Genomic DNA, 22,295 nt, shown 5'->3' with positions numbered 1-22,295 from the left:
CCGCCGCCCATGGGATTCTCCAGGCAAGAATACTGGAGTGGGTTGCCATGCCCTCCTCCAGGGGATCTTCACAACCCAGGGATCGAACCAGCAACTCTTACGTCTCCTGCATTGGCAGGCCAGTTCTTTAGCACCAGTGCCACCTGGGAAGCCCAAGGTTCTCTATGCTATCTTACAATAATACAGGATGATGTGAAAGTTGAGGATAGGATACTAAGAGGTTAAAGTAGAATATACCAAATTTTTGCTTCCTTACATCTGGTTTAGAGTTCATCACAAATTAACAAAGGACATATATTTTATGGTTTCAGACTAAAAATTTCATTTGAAACCAAAACGAAGATACTGTTTAAAGTAACTCAAATGTATAGCCCAGTTCCCAAATATACTAATAAAGATGGACACAGATGAGGAATGAAGTAGATTAACAGATCTGGAATGACTATAAGGCAATACAAAAACAGAGACCTGCTTTGAATTCAAGGCTGTTTGTCTTAAGCCTGAACTCTAAATACGTATCTTAAAGCCAACAAAGTCAGAAGCCAACAAAGTCAGACTCTAACTTTCCCACCTAGAACACTGTGTTCAATGTTCATCACTCTATTTACTTATGTAAAAGAAAATGAAAACGTCTAAATTGTGTGAGGTCAACAGCAATACAACAGCGCCACCCAGTGAGTAGGCTGTGGGAACAAAATGCTCCTAGAATTCACCTCTAAGTATCAGTACATCTGTAGTGCACCTAGAACCCCAACCTTTTAAAAAAAATTATACACTAAAATGCCAACTCACAACCTATAAAAGCATTACTACATATTCATTCATAATTAACTACAGTTGAGATGGAACAACAGACTGGTTCCAAATAGGAAAAGGAGTACGTCAGGGCTGTGTATTGTCACTCTGCTTATTTAACTTATATGCAGAGTACATCATGAGAAATGCTGGGCTGGAAGAAGCACAAGCTAGAATCAAGATTGCTGGGAGAAATATCAATAACCTAAGATATGCAGATGACACCACCCTCATGGCAGAAAGTGAAGAGGAACTGAAAAGCCTCTTGATGAAAGTGAAAGAGACGAGTGAAAAAGATGGCTTATAGCTCAACATTCAAAAAACTAAGATCATGGCATTCTGGTCCCATCACTTCATGGGAAACAGATGGGGAAACAATGGAAACAGTGGCTGACTTTATTTTTTGGGCTCCAAAATCACTGCAGATGGCGATTGCAGCCATGAAATTAAAAGACACTTACTCCTTGGAAGGAAAGCTATGACCAACCTAAACAGCATATTAAAAAGCAGAGACATTACTTTACCAACAAAGGTCCGTCTAGTCAAGGCTATGGTTTTTCCAGTGGTCACGTATGGATGTGAGAGTTGGACTGTGTAGAAAGCTGAGCGCCAAAGAACTCATGCTTTTGAACTGTGGTGTTGGAGAAGACTCTTGAGAGTCCCTTGGACTGCAAGGAGATCCAACCAGTCCATCCTAAAGGAGATCAGTCCTGGGTGTTCATTGGAAGGACTGAGGCTGAAGCTGAAACTCCAATATTTTGGCCACCTCATGTGAAGAGTTGACTCCTTGGAAAAGACCCTGATGTTGGGAGGGACTGGGGGCAGGAGGAGAAGGAGATGACAGAAGATGAGATGGCTGGATGGCATCACCGACTCGATGGACATGGGTTTGGGTGGTGATGGACAGGGAGGCCTGGCATGCTGCGATTCATGGGATCGCAGAGTCAGACACGACTAAGCAACTGAACTGAACTGAACTGAAGATGTAAAAGGAACATTCCAACACTTGTAAAGAAAGGGTTTTGCATGTTGGACATTACTTGTAATGTTAGCAAACAATAAATGTTAACTGACAGGTCAAAGAGGCATACTGTTTTCTCTCATATGAATTGTTAAGGAGATATAAAAGTACCATACTCCTTTGGCTTAGTAAGTTTTAACTATACCTCACAATACATAGTTTCAAAGATTTTCTGGTGCCCTTAATATAAAGTATGTGCTGATAATTTCACTTTTTTTAAGACATAAATATTTATCTAATAATGAACTGAACAATAGCAACAATGATACAACCATCAAATTTGTAAAAAAGCTGATAATGTGATGTGGTCAAAAAACGCTATTAACAGTATGACTTCATGTAGCATTAATATTCTACTCTGTATCAGATCATGGGCTTCCCTGGTAGCTCAGACAGTAAAGCGTCTGCCTACAATGTGGGAGACCCCGGTAAGATCCCCTGGGTCAGGAAGATCCCCTGGAGAAGGAAATGGCAACCCACTCCAGTATTCTTGCCTGGAAAATCCCATGGACGGAGGATCCTGGTAGGCTACAGCCCATGGGGTCGCAAAGAGTTGGATACGACTGAGCGACTTCACTTTCACTTTCTGTATCAGATCATAGGTGGAGTATTTTTTCAGTTTAAAGTTCATACAAATTGAGCATTTCTTTCTCATCATTTTTATTTTTCATAGGAAATATAAGCAAATGAGGGAAAAGGCATGAAGAACCAAAATATATACAATAGAATCTTTTCACTCTGATCCCCAGTCTCCCTCCTCAGAGACTACTACTATTAATTTATCCTGTTAGATGTACCATGTTTAAAAAGGAGTAGTTCAGTTCAACAACGACCAGGTGCCCTGTTTGTGCCAGACATGGTGTAAGGTGCTAGGGAATCAAGTCATTTAGAACCAGCCCTTGTAGCCCAGCCAGGTGCTCTGAGACCACCCGAAGGGGCAGGATGGGGGTGGCGGTGGAGTGGGGTGGAGGGAGGCCCAAGGAGGTGATATATATATAATTACGGCTGATTCAAGTTGCTGGATAGTAGGAACACTGTAAAGCAATCTTCCTGCAATTGAAAAATAAGCTAAAAAAAAGAGAAAAAAAAGAATTAGTTCTGTGTAATAGTGAAGACAGACACAAAACAGATCATTTCAATAAAACATAGATCCTTATTTTTTTAAAGTATACAAAGAATATGCCTGAGATTTCTCCCAGTTGCATCGTATCTGTCATTTTCACATGTTATCTCCCACAGGCATCTTGAGCTAGACACATTCAAAACTCAATCATCAGTCACCTCCCCCAGTGAGTTCACCTCTACATTTCCTAAATCAGAAAATGGCATTCCATTTATCTAGGCTCAAGCCAGAAAACTCTCACTCAGCAGATATTTGTCAAGCATCTACAATGTCTAAGGCCTTTCAGGCTGTGAACATATGACAGCAAATAGGGTTTTCACTAAAACCTGTTTATGGAACTCTACCCTTTATTTCTCTCACCTCTGGCCTTCCAATCCAGTTGTCAAATCTTGCCAGTTCTACTTCCTGGATCCCTCCAGGATTTATAGTTCCATCCACGCTGGCAATGCCCTAGTACAGGTCGCCATCTTATTTTCCTTGGATTACTACAATGATGGCCTAACTGGTTTTCCTTCCATTAGTCTTGCCACTCCTCAATTCCATTTTCTCACAGTAGTCAGAGTCATCACCTAAAATACAAACCTAATCATGTTGAAACCTTTCAACTTTACTATAATCTTTAGGAAGAAGGTCAAATGCCTTAATATGATCAGCAATCCTCTTCATGATCTAAGCCTATTTGCTTCTCCAGCCCTGCATCTAGAATCTCTGTTCCTGGACTATGCTCTCCTCTCCTGTCTGGGCCTTTACAGTTGTCTCTATCTTGCCCTCCAGCGTTTAATCTGGCTAATTCCTATCTATTCACAAGCATGGAACCATTCAGACTGAACTACATTTTTTTTTTTTTAAATTCATGTTTCCCTTCCCTATGAGAGTATAAGCTTTGTCAGGTCAATTATTAGATTGACTTTTACATTTACTTGTTCATTATTATATTTCCATATCTAGCTCAGTGACTGGCATAAAATAAGAGGCTAAGTATTTTCTGGATAAATCAATCAACACTCAGAAAGTCAGAAGGAAAGTCAACTAGCTCAGTCTGTGGATTAGGGAAAGGCTTTCTAGAAGATATCTGAAAAATAAGTAAAGAAAGTAGGAGTTAGGCAAAGAAAATCAAGACATCCAGACAGTGTCAATAAGAATATGAAAAGTTCTCTAAGTGTAAAACAGAATCATGAAGGGGAAGTGGGTGTGATGGAAGATGATAGTGGAAACATAAACAGTGGTGAGATTATGGAGGTCCTAGGATACAGGCTATGGAGGTAGACTTTATCTTGCAGGTGATGGTGGAGGTGGCAGGGGGCGGGGGAGGGTTGTAGACATTTAAATAGACCAGTAAAATGGTCCGATTTACATTTAAGAATGATCATTCTGGCTGCTACTGAAAAGACAAATTGGGGGATGTAGGTGAGGGTTGTAAGGCTGGAGGCAACAGTGAGATAGATTGGTAGCTGAAAGAAAAGGAAGGGATAAATTAGAATCTGAATGGCTCATGAGCCCTCCCAAATGGATCTATCTAGCAGGCAAACAAAAGTCTGAGTCTCGAGGAAGAAGTCAGGTATAGCAGCGGTTTTAGGATCCTTAAGCAAATAGCTTGAAACAATGAGCATGGATGGTACTCTGAATGGGAATATTCATCAAAAAGAAAAAAGAAAAAAAATCAAGATTTAAACGTATACTATTTAAAGGACAGGCAGAGAAAGAGACCCTAAGAAGCATGAGATAAGTAGAACAAACAGGAGAGAAGCAAAGGGATTCAGGTTTCAAGAAGGGTCTGACCAATGGTGTGAAAGGTAACAGAGGTCTAGGAAGAGGCACTGGTCAATAGCACGGGTGGAGTGGGTGCTATTCATTTTCCAAGACCAATAAGAGAGAGGCAGATAAATGTGGGGTGGACAGGAAGCTGAGATACATCACATGAGGGCTTGGATTTTCTCAATTAACTAGGTACAAGGTTGCTGGAAATGTTTGTGGCCCCGAGGAAATCTCCATCCTCCAATGAGTGGGTCTTTGATGGCAAGGAGGGCATAAGACCCAATCTCTTAGTATTTCACCTATTCCTACCACACTAGACCAAGTGAATCAACTTTTCATCCTTACTAACCCACTTAAAAAAAAAAGCAGAAACAATTTGGAAATCTTGTCACTTAAACAAGTGACAAGAAATTTTTGGTTAAAATTTTAACCAAAAGCACTAGCTACCATAGGAACACCACCTGAGTTCAAGATAAAGTCCTAGTTGCAGGCTGTGATGGTCTCACTGAGCACCCCGTCTTGTCAGTCAAAGGTCTGCTCGGCCTTTACATGTCTGTCATCTGGGATCTAAAGTGCATGAAAGAAGGGAGGCAGAAGAAAAGACCAGGATTCTATCCTACATGGGGGTAGGAAATAGCAACCCACTCCAGTATTCTTGCCTGGAAAATCCCAAGGACAAAGGATCCTGGTGGGCTACAGTCCATAGGGTCACAAAAGAGCTGGACACAACTGAAGTGACTTAGCATGCACGCACGAACTTCTGCACATAGCTTTAAGTCAGTGGCATAATTTCCCTGAATTAATCCCTAAGTTGATGACGGTATCTATTAGCCCCTTTTCCCTTTTTAATGAATCCTAAAAAAGATATTGTGGATCACAACAAACTGTGGAAAATTCTTTAAGAGATGGGAATACCAGACCACCTGACCTGCCTCCTGAGAAATCTGTATGCAAGTCAGGAAGAAACAGTTAGAACGGGACATGGAACAGTTTGGTTCCAAATTGAGAAAGGAATACGTTAAGGCTGTACATTGTCACCCTGTTTATTTAACTTATATGCAGAGTACATCATGAGAAATGCAGAGCTGGATGAAGCACAAGCTGTAATCAAGATTGCCGGGAGAAATATCATTAATCTCAGATATGCAGATGACACCACCCTTATGGCAGAAACCCTAGACGAACTGAAGAGCCTCTTGATGAAAGTGAAAGAGTGAAAAGCTGGCTTAAAACTCAACATTCAAAAAACTAAGATCATGGCATCCGGCCCCATCACTTCATGGCAAATAGATGGGGAAACAATGGAAACAGTGAGAGACTTTACTTTTGGGGGCTCCAAAGTCACTGGAGATGGTGACTGCAGCCATGAAATTAAGACACTTGCTCCTTGGAAGAAAAGCTATGACCAACCGAAACAGCATATTAAAAAGCAGAGGCATTACTTTTCTGACAAAAGTCTGTCTAATCAAAGGTAAGGTTTTTCCAGTAGTCATGTATGGATGTGAGAGTTGGACTAGAAAGAAAGCTCGGCGCCGTGGTGTTGGAGAAGACTCTTGAGAGTCCCTTGGACTACAAGGAGATCCAACCAGTCCATCCTAAAGGAAATCAGTCCTGAAAATTCATTAGAAGGACTGATGCTGAAGCTGAAACTCCAATACTTTGGCCACATGAGGCGAAGAACTGACTCGCTGGAAAAGACCCTGATGCTGGGAAAGACTGAAGGCAGGAGGAGAAGGGGACGACAGAGGATGGGATGGTTGGATGGCATCACCGACTCGATGGACATGAGTTTGAGCAAGCTCGGGGAGTTAGTGATGGACAGGGAAGCCTGGCGTGCTGCAGTCCATGGGGTCGCAAAGAGTCAGACACGACCGAGCGACTGAACTGAACTGAAAAAAGAGAACACCTGTAAGCATCCAACACAGAACCCGGGAGCTCTGCTCAAAAAGCATCAGCATTATTAACACTCTGAGACTCTATGACTTACTTTGCCCCACTGATAGCCCCACGTCCTCCTTTCCGTGTTACGCTGAGCTTAGCTTAAGTCTCCAGAAACCCTCTATTCACTTTCGCTCTTCACCTCTGAAGCCAAACACGTCCACGGACCTCGGGAATTCCGCGGCCGTGCCGGACTGCTTGCCCAAACCGCGGCTCTCCCAGTTCCTGCAGAATCCAATTCCGACTGGACGTCAACTCCGCGAAAAATAGTTCCGCCTAGAGCCCAGCGTTCTCCCTCGCGCCTCCAGCGCCAACCGCTCTAAGCACATTGAGCCCAGCCGGTACCCGGCGCGGCCGGAGCGCAGGAAGTGGGTGGGGCGGAACGGGGAGGGACTTCCAGTAGGAGGCGGCGGGTTTGAAAATTGACAACGGTCGGTGTTTGCTGACTTTTGACTTCGCCTGTGGCTGCTCCACGGACTCGCCGCCGTCCTGAGGGCGGCTGCTGCTGTAGGTGAGAGCAGAGAGACACGCGTGGACGGAGTCCGGGAGACAGTGTGTGCTCTCTCGCCCTGGAGCCCCGGACCTGACATTGTTTTCGTTACACGCGTCGCTGGGGAGGAGGCTGCAGAAGCCCGCCTTTGGGTGGTGTGGGTGAGCTCATCGGTCGTTTTTGTTAGATTTTAGTCCCCAAAACAATCTGAACTCGTTTGCTACGAAACGAATGTCTGTCGTCTGGTACAGCAAAGATTACGCGAGAAGAAACTTGAGGTCCAGCTGGTCAGTTGAAGGTTGTATTTCTATATTTTTAACCGATTTATTTAGAAGATATAAATGGGGTTCCAGATGCTGTCATGAATCTCCGTTACTTAAACATCGCTTAACCAAAGTCAAAACCAAACATCGAAAGGCTAAAATATCATGTTGTTTTTGCTGTTCAGTCGCCAGGTCGTGTTCTTTGCGACCCACTGGACCGCAGCTCGTCAACCTGCGGTGTGATATTAGAAATATCATGCTTAATCCAAAAGTCAGAGGAAGAGGGCGGTGTATATATAGCGCTTTGCGTGCATGGCACGATCATTTTCCCTGAATAAATTCAGGAAACTTTTAATCTTTTGAGGTTGGGACTCTTTTTTCTTTGTTTAGCATCGGCTCCTTGGGCTTTTGATTTCCACGATCTAGTTTATTTTAGAAAAATGAACCTGCTGTGCGCTGGATTGTGGTGTTGCAGATAATGAGACACCTAGAGGTGATTTGCAGTAAATGGCCTGCTACTTTACATGTGTCATTTATATACTTTATCTCACCAGAGAGCTCAAACTGGATTGGAAGGCCTCTCCACCTCTTGTCTTTTTCTCTCCCTCTCCTCCCTGTCCCGTTCTCCCTCCCTCTCCCCACACACTCGTGACAAATTGGAACTGAAATTGTACTATCAAACAAAAACAGAAGTTAGATAGGAGAGGTGGTTTCAAAAGGAAACATTGGAAGTTTGGGAAACGTCCTGGAGGAGACTAACTTGTAACAGAAAATAGATTAGGTTATTAAATTGTGGAAGTTTTTAAAAGCCAAGCAGAAACATTTGAATTTGATGTGATGGGTAGGGCAAGTAATTATTTTTGTAAAGATGTTACCTGATGCATTTGTTGTTCTATGCAGATTAACCTGATAGCAAAGTGCACAAGACTTTAGAAGGGAGAGATGTGTGATAATAATTATGAAGATATTGTATTTTTCACCTCTTTCTCTATTAGAATAATCTCTGAGCCAGCTATATTAATAGTTTGTTTTGGAAAATTGACTTTTTCTGCAGTCTTTCTTTGGGCAATGATTTTCAAATCTATGACTTAGATGAAAATATAGAATGCATATTTATGTTAAAAGGGACATATAACATGTGAGGTGTCAGAATCTGGATACAAAAAGATTCTGACTATAGAAGGAAAGTCTGGAATTATGAAAGTCAATAATAGGAAATGCAAATTATGAAATTCAATAGTATGAAATAGGAATAATGGGAAATTCAGTCATAGGAAATACAAATCCTTAAGGTTCAAATAATCAGTTATGTAAAAAGAGCATGGAGAACTCCTGGCTACTGGACTACAAAGTCATGTAAAAAGTCATGGAGAAGTGGGCTACGTTGAAAAAGTTCTGGGACTTTGAGTCAAACGCCCATGCACAGACACACACACACACATATTTGTCAGTAAGTGTTATAGTAGCGTTAGATGAGTAGTGACTATTGCCAACTGTATTGATATTCCACCGTAATCAGACCATATCTGGAGCATTATGTTCAGTTTGAGCGTTACATTTTAAGAAGACACTGATGAAATAGTTGTACAGGTAAATGAGCAGAATGATAGTTTCTAAAAGTCATAAATGGAGTGGCTATTCTTAAACTATACTTTCTTTAGATCAGAGAGGACTTAGCAGAGAGATATGATAGCTTTCTTCACATTTTGGAAAGTGGAGTCTTGTGACCAAGGAATAATAAATTCTATTTAGTTGCAGTGACAAGAAGTAGGACCAGAATGAGTTATAACAAACAGATTTCTGTATAGTGTGATAAAGAGTTATCTGATTATTAGATTCATACTAAGGTGGACAAAAAGTTGCCTTGAGACAGTGAATTCTGTGATGTTTCTAATGTTTAGGCAGAGCTGGGAAGTTATTTGTCAATCACCTTTCAGGGTGTTTTGCAGCATGCTGGGCCTACTACCCACTAGGTTCCAGTAGCATCCTCAGTCTAGTGCAGACAACCAAAAGTGTCTCCAAAATTGTGAGAACAACTGCTCTCGGAGGACACAGGTGCGAATATTTCACTATTGAAGGACATTGTACGGAGTGGTTTTTTGGTTATTTTATTTTTCAAGTTCTCATCTGGTGATTGGAATTCCTGCCAGTTACAGCTATTCATGGGCTTCCCTGGAGGCTGAGATGGTAAAGAATCTACCTGCAGTGCCGGTGACCTGTGTTCAATCTCTGGGTCGGGAAGATCCCCTGGAGAAGGGAATGGCAACCCACTCCAGTATTCTTGCCTGGAAAATTCCATGGTCAGTGGAGCCTGGTGGGCTACAATCCATGTGTCACAAAGAATGATGATGACATGACTGATGACTTTTACTCACAGCTATTCTATTCTTACTCTGTTTTTTTCTCTCTCGTCCTACTTACATCTTAAACCTTATTAATCATCTCACTGTGTGTCATTAAATAGAATGTCAAATCAGAGTACAGTACAGCTTATTATTTATTTACCCTATGTTGCTGTTGTTTGTGTATAGATTCTGCTGATAGTGTTACCTATATATTTTACTTTGAGGATTAATCTTCGGGATCTTATTGAACTCGGCCTCCCAAACTTTAGAAAAAAACAAACCAAAAAACATAGTTTCTCATCTGTCTGTTCAACCTAAGTCCTCTTTCCCATGAAAAAGAAAACAGTATTAGTTAAATGAGAAAATGACTGTGTTGCTTTAGAATAAAAGCTGTTTTAGAATATGTATGTGTGTGTGTGTATATATATATATATATATATTTGTTTTTAATATAATCTTACTAGGATGTTTGATGATTTGATAATAGCACTACCATAAATATAGTTCAACCTTAGCTTGTTAATTCTGTGCTTGTATTTGTCAGCTTCCAGGCAGTGAGAACTGCTGGTTGTGCCATGTTTCTGATCTTTGTTTTTAATTCCTTCAAACCAACAGGAGACTCCCAAGATGGAAACTTTGTCTTTTCCTAGATATAATGCAGCTGAAATTGTGGTTCATATTCGAAACAAAATCTTAACAGGAGCTGATGGTAAAAACCTCTCTAAGAATGATCTTTCTCCAAATCCCAAGGTAAAATGGGGTTCTTTTTGCATGTGGTTAATATACAGGCTACACTAGGTCTGTAATGTGTGGGGAAAGGCATGTATATCACTATTTGATATAGGCTAGTAATTTTAATCCAGAGAAAATCTCTCAAGTAGAGTTATTTTAAAATAACACTGCTTTTATGTGGGGCAGCTTCTGCATTCCTATTAGGAATTCAAGTCTTTAAGGCGGTTGTTGTCTTCCAAAAAAATCTTCTAAACCATAGATGTATTACAGTACATTAAACTTTATTATTGGAGTAGTGGTCTGAGGGTATCATTTATTGGTAAAGCTTGAAGGAACTTACTCCAGGTGGTTTCCAATCACAAAAAGTGCTTAGAAACAATCTTCTTGGGAAGCTTACAGATTAATTTTCTTGCATTATGCCCCAACAGGGAATTGACTTGTTTTGACACATAGTGTTTTTTATGTCTTTAGTTGTTAAATGCAGAAATGAACTAGTCATGTGTCACAGAAAATCCCAAAGTCTCCTTCCATTTTCCTGTGTTCATCTTGAAGTGATAACATAATAAAACCTGGTTTAATGATGTAGAACTTAAACTTGATCTTGATGACTCTTTAATTCTTTAAAATGGAAGGAATAATCTCAGAATAAACACACTTGTTTCTCATATGGATGAGAAAAGGTTCTATAGACCAGCGTTTGGAAACTGCTGATTTAGAAGATAAAAGTTAAAAATCCCATACTATCCTATTAAATGTATACCTCCTGGATCATAATAGTCCCTTTAACAGCTAAGGCATATTAACATCTGAGGCATCAAACAAGGTTTCCCATGTTCTTCTTAAAAAAAAAAAAAAAAATGCCCTCATTATTTTTGTCATATGTTTGATGACATGTTTTGAAAGACTAACCTATTCTTCCATTCCCTAAATGTGGATAGATTGCTTGGATTGTGTTTGAGTATTCTTGTTATCTTTCTGTGTATAAAGCCTAAACAACTGATCTTATTGACCAGTACCTATGACTTAGCACATATGAGCAAACTGATGAGTATATAAGGTGTTTTAAAATATGGAGAAATTAAGGATGAGATGTATGGAGAGAGTAACATGGAAACTTACAATACGATATATAAAACAGATCGCCAGTGGGAATTTGCTGTATGTCTCAGGGAACTCAGACAGGAGCTCTGTGACAACCTAGAGGGGTGGGGTTGGGAGGGAGGCTGAGCAGGGAGGGCGCACGGGTGTACCTATGGCTGATTCTTGTTGATGTTTGACAGAAAACAACAAAATTCTATAAAGCAATTATCCTTCAATTAAAAAAGTGGCAAAAAAATACCTCAAGGGAAACGGAGTAATGTTGTCACCCTTCTGTTTATCCATTAACTACAATATTGGACAGTAATGGTGATAGTGGTACAACAGAGTATTAAAAGTTATTTTTCTGTTATAGCCTGAAGTCTTGCATATGATCTACATGAGAGCTTTACAGATCGTATATGGAATTCGACTGGAGCATTTTTACATGGTGGGTTTAAGATGAAGCAAAATTATGTTCTTTTGCTGCATTTCTCCTGCTCACATTGATATTGGTTTTCAGGATAGGAAGTTCTTGACTTTATTTTTAGCAAAATCAAAGGCTTATTTAAAGTTAATGTCATTTACAAAGGAATCTTAGGTGTAGTAATGATTTATATTGATAGCTTTACTAAGATGAAAACTATTACTGAAGACCTAAATTGCACAAGTTATTGATTCTCTGCAGTTATTCACAGATTTTCAGGCTTGTCTTCAGAGACTACAATAAGCAATAGCAAAGTCTTCACAGATACTGTTCTTTTCTCAGGAAGGACTTCCAAATTAGAATAAGAGATATGCACTGAGATTGGAAACAGTTGAAATAAAGTAGTTGAACTTTTAGCAAATTAGGTATTTCTAGTAGGAAAATTATTTTTCTTAATCTTTTTTTGCTGTTATTGTTAAATCATCAGGGCATCAACTGAAGATGTACAAAAATGCAGTATCTGTAGAATCTCAATATATATTGTTTGAAAATCAAAGGGTTTGTCATTTATTTGCTATGAAGTCTCGTTAAGGCTTAGTTTCTTTGTCTATAAAATAAGGTTAGTACTCTGTCCTACTGTTGTTATAAAAATTAAGAAAGAATATATGTTAAGAATATATTTATGTAATTTAGCAGAGTACCTGATATTTAGCAAATGCTAATCATTGCCCCTTTATTTTTTCATTCATTTAAAAAGTCTTTATTGAGCACTCACTTATGAACTGAGCATTATTAATATTAATGACACGTCTAGTTTTGTGCCACGATCTGCATTGTTTGTTTAATGATAGTAAGTTAATATATTTTTATTTTAATCTATGATTAAACTTTCTTGAGGTTGAAAATTTTTCTCGTTTTGTCTAATCAATTTGTAATTTGGATTTTGTGATTTATTACGTTTAGATGCCAGTGAACTCTGAAGTCATGTATCCACATATAATGGAAGGCTTCTTACCAGTCAGCAATTTGTTTATTCATTTGTAAGTAAAGAGTCATTATTTTCTTACTCCACATTTGTATTTACATTACATTTGGCTTTCTTAAAGACATGATTTTCTTTGGAAAGGAATTTCTACCATTTTTCACTCCACTCCCTCCCATAAATATTCAAAATTGTACTTTTCTAGCAAATACAGCTAACTGCCTCCACTTCAGTTCTTTCAGTTGATGTATTAAGATACTGTGAGTCTAAAATTGTTAGAGTTTTGCGTCTTAGAGAGTCCTGGTACCGCCAAGATTATGTGTTATTAGAATCTATAACTATACCTTGGTATTACATGAATAGTTGTGTAATATACAGAAAAAGTAGATTTCAGTGGTATATGATTATGTATTGTAGTAGACTTCTGACTCAGTCCTTTGACACTGAGAAATATATCCAGAAGTCTTTTTGATAAAAGGATGTTTATCCTCTTTGACTTAGAATGTAATTCAAAAGATACTTTTCAATATGCTTGCTCCACTTTATCTTCAAGGGACTCATTTCTGCCCATCTGTCGGGTGAATGACTTTGAGATTGCTGATATTCTATATCCAAGTAAGTGAAAATTAAAACAATTTTTAATGTTTGGCCTTAATCTAACATTTTACCTTTCTGTCAATAATGTGAAAAAAGAAAAGACATAAAGAAACTTGGGTTTAGAAAGTGTGTCTTGATTCTCAAGGATGAATTTTTTAATATCCCATTATTGGAAAATTTTCCTTTGTAAAGTCACAGAAAAGCTGTTTTTTTGATTAGTTTTTCTTAACTCCTTACATTTGAAAACGTTCTGTAAATTTGAGATTATGAATACAAACAATATGCAAGCTGTGATGTTGCATAATGAATTAATCATACCAGTTTTATCAAATATCATAATTACTTTTTACCGTGAAGAAAACACCTTTTAACACTGATAATCATGATAGTCATGATGCTGTATTAAAATGTAAAGTTCTCCTAATTTTGTGTCCCTTAATTTATTTGATTCAAGTTATTTTATGTTTCAAGGTATTAGGTGTACTATATAAAAATTTATTTTTTATCCCATTTTGGATCTCCTACTTTTTTGTTGTTTATTGGCATATAAATTATACAAAATAAAAAATTCACTAATTTTAAATGCATAACTGAATAAATCTTAGGAAATGTATATAGTAATATAACCCGTACCACAGTCATGAGCCCTCACAGTTCCCTTATATCCCTTTGCAGTCAGGTTTCTTTGGTCATGCATTTAACCTGCAAGCACTAATCTACTTTTTATCACTATAATATTTTGATTTTTCAGAACCTCATGTAATTGAAATCATAGAGTCTATAGTCTTTTGTGTCTGGCTTCTTTAACTTAGCAGAAGGCTTTTGAGATTTGTCCACGTTATTGTATTTATTAGTATGTTGTCCTTTTATTTTAGAGTAGCAGTCTATCATAAGTATACAGTTTATTTATTCATTGTCCAGTTGGTAAGACATTTGAATTGCTTCCAGTTTTGGCCATTGGGTATAAAGTTGCTGTGAACATTAGGGAACAAATCTTTGTATGCACATATTTTCATTTCTGTGGATAAAGGTTGCTGTTCAGTTGCTCAGTCTTGTCTGACTCTTTGCGACCCCACGGACTGCAGCACACTAGGCTTCCCTGTCCTTTACCATCTCCCAGAGCTTGCTCAGACTCATGTCCATGGAGTCAGTGATGCCATCCAACCATCTTGCCCTCTGTCGTCCCCTTTACTTCCTGCTTTCAATCTTTCCCAGCATTGGGGTCTTTTCTAATGAATCGACTTTTCACATCAGGTGGCCAAAGTATTGGAGCTTCAGTTCAGCATCAGTCCTTCCAATGAATAGTTAGGACTGATCTCCTTTAGGATTGACTGGTTGGATCTCCTTGCAGTCCAAGGGACTCTCAAGAGTCTTCTCCAACACCACTGTTCACAAGCATCAATTCTTCCGTGTTCAGCCTTCTTTATGGTCCATCTCTTACATCCATACATGACTACTGGGAAGACCATAGCTTTGACTATATAGATCATTGTTGGCAAAATGTTTTCTCTAATTTTTTAATATACTGTCTAGGTTGGTCATAGCTTTTCTTCCAAGGAGCAGGTGTCTTTTAATTTTGTGGCTGCAGTCACCATCTGCAGTGATTTTGGAGCCCAAGAATATAAAGCCTGTCACTGTTTCCATTCTTTCCCCATCTATTTGCCATGAAGCTATGGGATCGAATGCAATGATCTTGGGTTTTTGAATGTTAAGTTTTAAGCCAGCTTTTCACTCTCCTCTTTCACCTTTATCAAGAGACTCTTTATCTCCTCTTCACTTTCTGCCGTAAGAGTGGTGTCATCTGCATATCTGAGGTTATTGATATTTCTCTTGGTAATCTTCATTCCAGCTGTACTTCATCCAGCTCGGCATTTCACATGATGTATTCTGCATATAAGTTAAATAAGCAGGGCAACAAATGCAGTCTTGACATACTCCTTTCACAATTTTGAACTAGTCTGTTGTTTCATGTTCGGTTCTAACTGTTGCTTTTTGACCTGCATACAGGTTTCTCAGGAGGCAGGTAAGGTCTGGTACTCCCATCTCTTTAAGAATTCTCCACAGTTTGTTGTGATCCACACAGTCAAAGGTTTTCAGGTCAGTTCATTTCAGTCACTCAGTCATGTCTGACTCTTTGCGAGTCCATGGACTACAGCACGCCAGGCCTCCCTGTCCATTACCAACTCCCAGAGTTTACTCAAACTCAGGTCCATCGAGTCAGTGATGCCATCCAACCGTCTCATCCTCTGTTGTACCCTTCTCCTCCCACCTTCCAGTCTTTTCCAGCGTCAGGGTCTTTTCAAATGAGTCAGCTCTTTGCATCAGCTGGCCGAAGCATTGGAGTTTCAGCTTCAGCATCAGTCCTTCCAATGAATATTCAGGACTGATTTCCTTTAGGATGGACTGGTTGGATCTCCTTGCAGCCCAAGGGACTCTCAAGAGTCTTCTCCAACACCACAGTTCAAAAGCATCAATTCTTTGGTGCTCAGCTTTATTTATACTCCAATTCTCACATCCATACATGACTACTGGAAAAACCATAGCCTTGACTAGACAGACCTTTATTGGCAAAGTAATGTCACTGCTTTTTAACATGCTGTCTAGGTTGATCATAACTTTTCTTCCAAGGAGCAAGCATCTTTTAGTTTCATGGCTTCAGTCACCATCTGCAGTGATTTTGGAGCCCCCCCAAAATAAAGTCTGTCACTGTTTCCATTGTTTCCCCATCTATTTGCCATGAAGTGATAGGACCAGATGCCATGATCTTAGTTTTCTGAATGCTGAGCTTTAAGCCAACTTTTTCACTCTCTTCTTTCATCAAGAGGCTCTTTAGTTCTTCTTTGCTTTCTGCCATAGGGGTGGTGTCATCTGCATATCTGAGGTTATTGATGTTTCTCTCAGCAGTCTTGATTCCAGCTTGTGCTTCATCCAGTCCAGCATTTCTCATGATGTACTCTGCATATAAGTTAAATAAGCAGGGTGACAATATTCAGTCTTGACATACTCCTTTCTCTATTTGGAACCAGTCTGTTGTTCCATTTCCGGTTCTAACTATTGCTTCCGGACCTGCATACACATTTGTCAAGAAGCAGTTCAGGTGGTCTGGTATTCCCATCTCTTTAAGAATTTTCCACAGTTTGTAGTGATCCACACAGTCAAATACTTTGTTATAGTCACTAAAGCAGAAATAGATGTTTTTCTGGAACTCTCTTGCTTTTTGGATGATCCAGTGGATGTTGGCATTTGATCTGTGGTTCCTCTGCCTTTTCTAAAACCAGCTTGAACATCTGGAAGTTCACGGTTCATATACTGTTGAAACCTGGCTTGGAGATAATTTTGAGCATTACTTTACTAGCGTGTGAGATGAGTGCAATTGTGCAGTAGTTTGAGCATTTTTTGGCATTGCCTTTCTTTGGGATTAGAATGAAAACTGACCTTTTCCAGTCCTGTGGCCACTGCTGAGTTTTTCAAATTTGCTGGCATATTGAGTGCAGCACTTTGACAGCATCATCATTTAGGACTTGAAACAGCTCAACTGGAATTCCATCACCTCCACTAGCTTTGTTCATAGTGATGCTTCCTAAGGTCCACTTGACTTTGCATTCCAGAATGTCTGGCTCTAGGTGAGTGATCATTCCATCATGATTATCTGGGTTGTGAAGATCTTTTTTGTGCAGTTCTTATGTGTATTCTTGCCACCTCTTCTTAATATCTTCTCCTTCTCTTAGGTCCATACCATTTCTGTCTTTTATTGAGCCCATATTTGATGAAATGTTCCCTTGGTATCTCTAATTTTCTTGAAGAGATCTCTAGTCTTTTCCAGTCTATTGTTTTCCTCTATTTCTTTGCATTGATCACTGAGGAAGGCTTACTTATCTCTCCTTGCTCTTCTTTGGAACTCTGCATTCAGATGGGATAAATGCTAAAAATGGAAATGCTGGTTTACATAATAAGCACATGCTTAACCTTTTTAAGAAACTGCCAAATTGTTCTTCTAAGTGGCTGTATCGTAAAGCTCTAGTGAATTTCATTGGCAATATGTGATAGTTTCAGTTTTTCTACATCCTCCTTGTACTTGATACTGTAGGTTTTTAATTGGACATGCTAATGGCTGTCTCTGGGCACAGTAGTGTAGAATCCACCTGCTAATGCAGGAGACACAAGAGATGTGGATTTGATCCTGGGTCAGGGAAGATCATGTGGAGTAGGAAATGACAACCCACTCCAGTATTCTTGCCTGGAAAATTCCATGGACAAAGAAGCATGGTGGGCTACAGTACATGGATCACAAAAAGTGGGACATGACTGAGCCCGCATGCACGCAAAGACTGTCCAGTTATGTTTCATGGTTTCAGTTCACATATCCTTCATGGCTAGATAATAATGAGTAAATTTTCATATGCTTATTTGCTATCCATATATCTTTGGTGAAGTATCTATTTGAATCCTTTAGCTAATTTTTAAAAATTGAATTGTTTGTCTTATGATTGAGTTGGAAGGTTTCTTCAGATATTTTGGAAACAAGTAGTTTATCAGATATGTGTTATACAAATTTTTCCCTTGGTCTGTTACTTGCTTTTTCAGTTTCATAACCATGTCTTTTCTAAAGCAAAATATATTTGAGTTTTGAATATTCTAATAATTTGAATATTCTAATTTATATTTGAATTGATTTTTCTTTTGTCATTCATAAAACTATTTTTTGCATTCTGTCAAAAAATCTTGGCCTCAAGTATTCATTTGGCTAAATTTTACTCCTTTATTTTGCTGTAAGCGTATTATAGTTTCAGCCTTTATTATTTAATGCATAAATTTTTGTATATCATGTGAGGCTAAGGGCAAGGTTCACTTTTTTTCCTTTATGCATATGATTATCAAAGTATTCTAACACTACGTATTATCCTTTTGCCATTGAACTACCCTGGCACATTTGTCAGAAGTGTACATTCTGCACATCTATTAGGACGGCAGAAATCTAAAACACTGACCATACCAAATGTTGATGAGGAAGGATATGGAGCAGCAGGAACTTTGATTTCTCGCTTGTGGGAATGCAAAATAGCAAAGCAGCCTTGGGAGACGTCAGTTTCTCACAAAGCTAAGTGTATCCGTACTGTGTGACCCAATAGTCATGTGCCTTGGTATTTATCCAAACATCTAGAAAGCTCATGTCCACACAAAAACCTGCTGACATCTTTTTGCAGCTTTATTCATAATTTTCAAAACCTAGAAGCAAGCAAGACATCCTTCAGTAGGTGAATGAATAAACTAGTACATCAAGCCAGGGGAATATTACGTAGTGCTATGAAGAAATGAGTTATGAAGCAATAAAAAGACATCAGGAATCTTAGATGCATAATGCTAAATGTAAGAAGTCAGTCTGCAAATGCTATTTCCAGGACTATTACAATTATGACAACCTGAAAGAGGCAAAAACTATGAAAATAGTAAAAAGATCATTGTTTGCCAGGGACTGCGGTGGGAGAAAGAATGGATAACCAGGGCAGAGAGGATTTTTTACAGCAGTGAAACTATCCTGTAAAATACTGTAGTTATACAGTGTTATATTTGTGTCATTATACCTTTGTCAAAATCTGTAGAATGTACGGATTTCTACGTACATTCCAAGAGTGAATTCTAATGTGAACTATGGACTTTGACTAATAATGACATGTCAGTGTAGGTTCATCTTTTGTCACAAATGTACCACTCAGGTGGGGGATGTTGATAGTGGGGTAGTCTGTATCAGGACATAGAATACATGGAAACTCTACTTTCTGCTTAATTTTTCTGTGAACCTAAAGTGCTCTAAAAATTCTGTGTTAAAAAGTCAGTTAATATATATGTTTCTGGCTTCACTCTTTGCTCCATTGATCTATGTCTGTCTTTGCACCAACCATACTATCTTGATTACTTTAGCTTTTATAGTAAGTCTTGAAATCAGACAGTGTTTAAGTTCTCCAACTTTGTTCTCTATTTCATAATTGTTTTAGTTGTTCTGGTCGTTTGTATTTTCATATAAATTTTAGAATTAGCCTGTCACTTTTATGCCCCCTCTACTCTCCATAATCTCCTGGAATTTTGACTGAGATTACTTTGAATATATAGTTCATTTGGTGGATAATTGAGACAACTTGATAATATTAGGTCTTGTGATCCAAGTGTTTATACCTCTATTTATTTAGGTTGTCTTTAATTTTTTATGACTGTGTTTTATAATTTTCAGAGTACAGGTCATATACATTTTGTTAAATTTATCTGTAAGTGATGTTGTATATTTCTTTCAGTTTAAATTTTGAATTGATTGGACATTACTAGTGTAGAGAGACAATTGTTTTTTATATAGTGACCTTATTTTTAATAGATTTTTAGAATAGATTCCTTAGGGTTTTCTACACTGGCAGTCCTGTTGTTTGAGAACAAAGACGGTTTTACATCTTTCCAAGCTAGATGTATTTTACTTATTTTTCTTTCCTTCTGCAGTGGCTAGGACTTCTAGCATAATGTTGAATAAAATGTTGAGAGTATGCATCATTGTGTTATTCCTATTCTTCAGGGGAAAGCATTTAGGCTTTTATCAGGAAGTATGTTAGTTATAGGATTTTCTTAGATGGTGTTTATCAGGGTAAGCAAGTTCTCTTTGTATTTTGTATCATGAGTGGGTGTTCACTTTTGTTAAATTTCTTCTCTGCATCTGGTGAGAAAATCATGTGCTTTCTCTTCAGAATAGTGGATTACATTGTTTGATTTTTTAATGTTAAGTCAACTTTGTATTCAGGATGAATCCCATTTGGTTATGATATAGTTTTTTTTTAACATATTGCTGAATTTGATTTGCTAATATTTTGTTGTGTTTTTGTTATCATGTTCATGAGAGCTATTGGTCTGTATTTTTTTGTTTTGTAATGCTACTGCAGTGACAAATTTGGATATCAAGATATTGCTGGCCTTTCAGGATGAGTTTAGAGAGATTCCCTCTTTCATTTTCAGAAATAGTTATGTAAAACTTGTATTATTTCCTTATTAAATGTTCGATAGAATTCACCAGTGAATCCATCTGGGATTGGAGTTTTCTCTGTGGGAAGGTGTGAATTATTAATTAATTTATTTTTTTCAATAAATAAAGGATTATGCTGGTTATTTCCAGAGCTACTAAGTGAGCTTTTGTAGGTTACCTTTTCAGAGAGTTTATGTATTTCCTTTAAATGAGCAGATTTATTAACATAAAGTTGCTCATATTTTTTCCTGTATCATTGAACAGCCTTTGGGGTTAGTAGTGATGTCCCCTCTCTCATTTTGACATTAGTTATTTGTTTCTTCATTCATTTACTTTTCCCTGATCAGTCTGGCTAGAGGTTTATCAATTTTGCTGATCTTTTGAAAGAACCAGCTTTTTGTCTCACTAGTTTTTAGGTATTTTATTTCTGTTTTTTGTCTTATTGGTTTTGTGCTCATTGTTATTCCTTCTTTTTTCATGCTTACTTTGGGTTTGCTTTTCTTTTTTTTTCCTCCTAGTCTTTTAAAGATAGAAGCTGAGGCCATCAATTGAGACCTTTCTTCTTTCCTAACATAGATGTTTGGTGCTATAAATTTCCCTCTAGCCTTGCTTTAGCTGCATCCCATGGCTTTATTATAGATGTTTGTGTGGTAGTTTCAATTCCTCTGTATCCTGCCTGTACTTGACACACACACACATGCATTTGTGATTATAAATTTAAGTTTTATCTTCAACAGAGTAGTCCTGTGACTCTTTGGCTTCGAGAATTGAGGCCACATCCCTTCTGAGATATCTTTTGTTTTTGGAAGTTATTTCAGGATTATCATTGGTCAAAGACCACTTTTTATCTAAATGCCTAATTTTGATAGTTCTTAGATCAAATATATAGTTTAAAATAAAAATGCTTATGGCAATGAGTCCAAGATTTAGAGTTCTCAGAGGAGATTATTTCCTCACAGAGATGATGCAGAAACACTACTAACTTTGTCATTTCCCTGCATTTTTTCCCCTTAATCTACCATCTCACTAAGGATGTAACCTTTTTAGAGTCCCACATCTTGTAGGGACCTCAGCTCCAATTCCCTGTGTCATGTGAGTCCAAGGTGTGATCAGCTGTTTCTTCATGAAAGTTAATAATCCAAACTAATTGCTTACTGAGCCTGGAGTTATTCTCTCTTGAGTCTCCTCATGTCTGGCAGTTTTTAATAAGATTTTCTCTTTATCATAAGTTTTCCTTTGAAGCTTTTATTTTTGTCCCCCTTCCTTAGATATGTTTCTAGTTCCTTGGATATGTTTATGTGTGTGTGTGTGAGTCACTCCGTCGTGTCCAACTCTCTGTGACCCTGTGGACTGTAGCCCTCCAGGCTTCTCTGTCCATGGAGTTCTCCAGGCAAGAATAGTGGAATGGGTTGCTATTTCCTCCTCTAGGGGATCTTCCTGACCCATGAATTGAACCCACGTCTCCTGCACTGCAGGCAGATTCTTTACCATCTGAGCCACCAGGGAAGCCTGGATATGTTTCAAGTTTCTGTCAAATTTGGAAAATATTTAGCTATTCTATAAAAGTTTTTTCTACCGTTCCTTTTTGTAGGACTCACATTTATTATGCTGCTTGATGTTGTCCTTAAGTTCCTAAATATTCTATTCTTTTTTTTCTCTCTGACTTTTATTTTGGATAGCTTTTATTGCTGTTTTCAGTTTCATTAATCCTTTCATCTGTAGATATAATCTGCTGTTAATCCTATCTAGTGCA

At 38.3% G+C, this 22,295-nt stretch overlaps 1 protein-coding gene and 1 long non-coding RNA gene across 4 annotated transcripts in view; one reads left to right on the top strand and one right to left on the bottom strand.

Moving 5' to 3' along the window:
• Window positions 1–2,465: 2,465 nt before the first annotated feature.
• LOC133040482 (uncharacterized) lies at window positions 2,466–7,000 on the bottom strand. The gene is made up of 3 exons (XR_009688974.1): window positions 6,682–7,000; window positions 3,300–3,508; window positions 2,466–2,884 (listed from the first exon to the last, which is right to left on the bottom strand). It is a non-coding gene; the product is annotated as an uncharacterized LOC133040482 (long non-coding RNA).
• A 15-nt stretch (window positions 7,001–7,015) lies between these two features.
• The window catches only part of NUF2 (NUF2 component of NDC80 kinetochore complex), a 38,631-nt gene continuing 23,351 nt past the window's right edge, over window positions 7,016–22,295 (top strand). Inside the window, exons 1-5 of one of the 3 annotated variants that reach the window (XM_061120222.1) lie at window positions 7,016–7,143; window positions 10,346–10,480; window positions 11,916–11,990; window positions 12,930–13,006; window positions 13,502–13,563. In XM_061120222.1, the coding sequence (XP_060976205.1) occupies window positions 10,358–10,480; window positions 11,916–11,990; window positions 12,930–13,006; window positions 13,502–13,563 (337 nt within the window). In that variant the 5' untranslated portion in view covers window positions 7,016–7,143; window positions 10,346–10,357. The other 2 variants (XM_061120223.1, XM_061120221.1) reach the window with 2 other exon arrangements.

The sequence above is a fragment of the Dama dama genome, chromosome 20 (genome assembly GCF_033118175.1).
Source record: "Dama dama isolate Ldn47 chromosome 20, ASM3311817v1, whole genome shotgun sequence".
NCBI lineage: Eukaryota > Metazoa > Chordata > Mammalia > Artiodactyla > Cervidae > Dama > Dama dama.
This window is presented reverse-complemented; position numbering and strand designations above follow the sequence as displayed.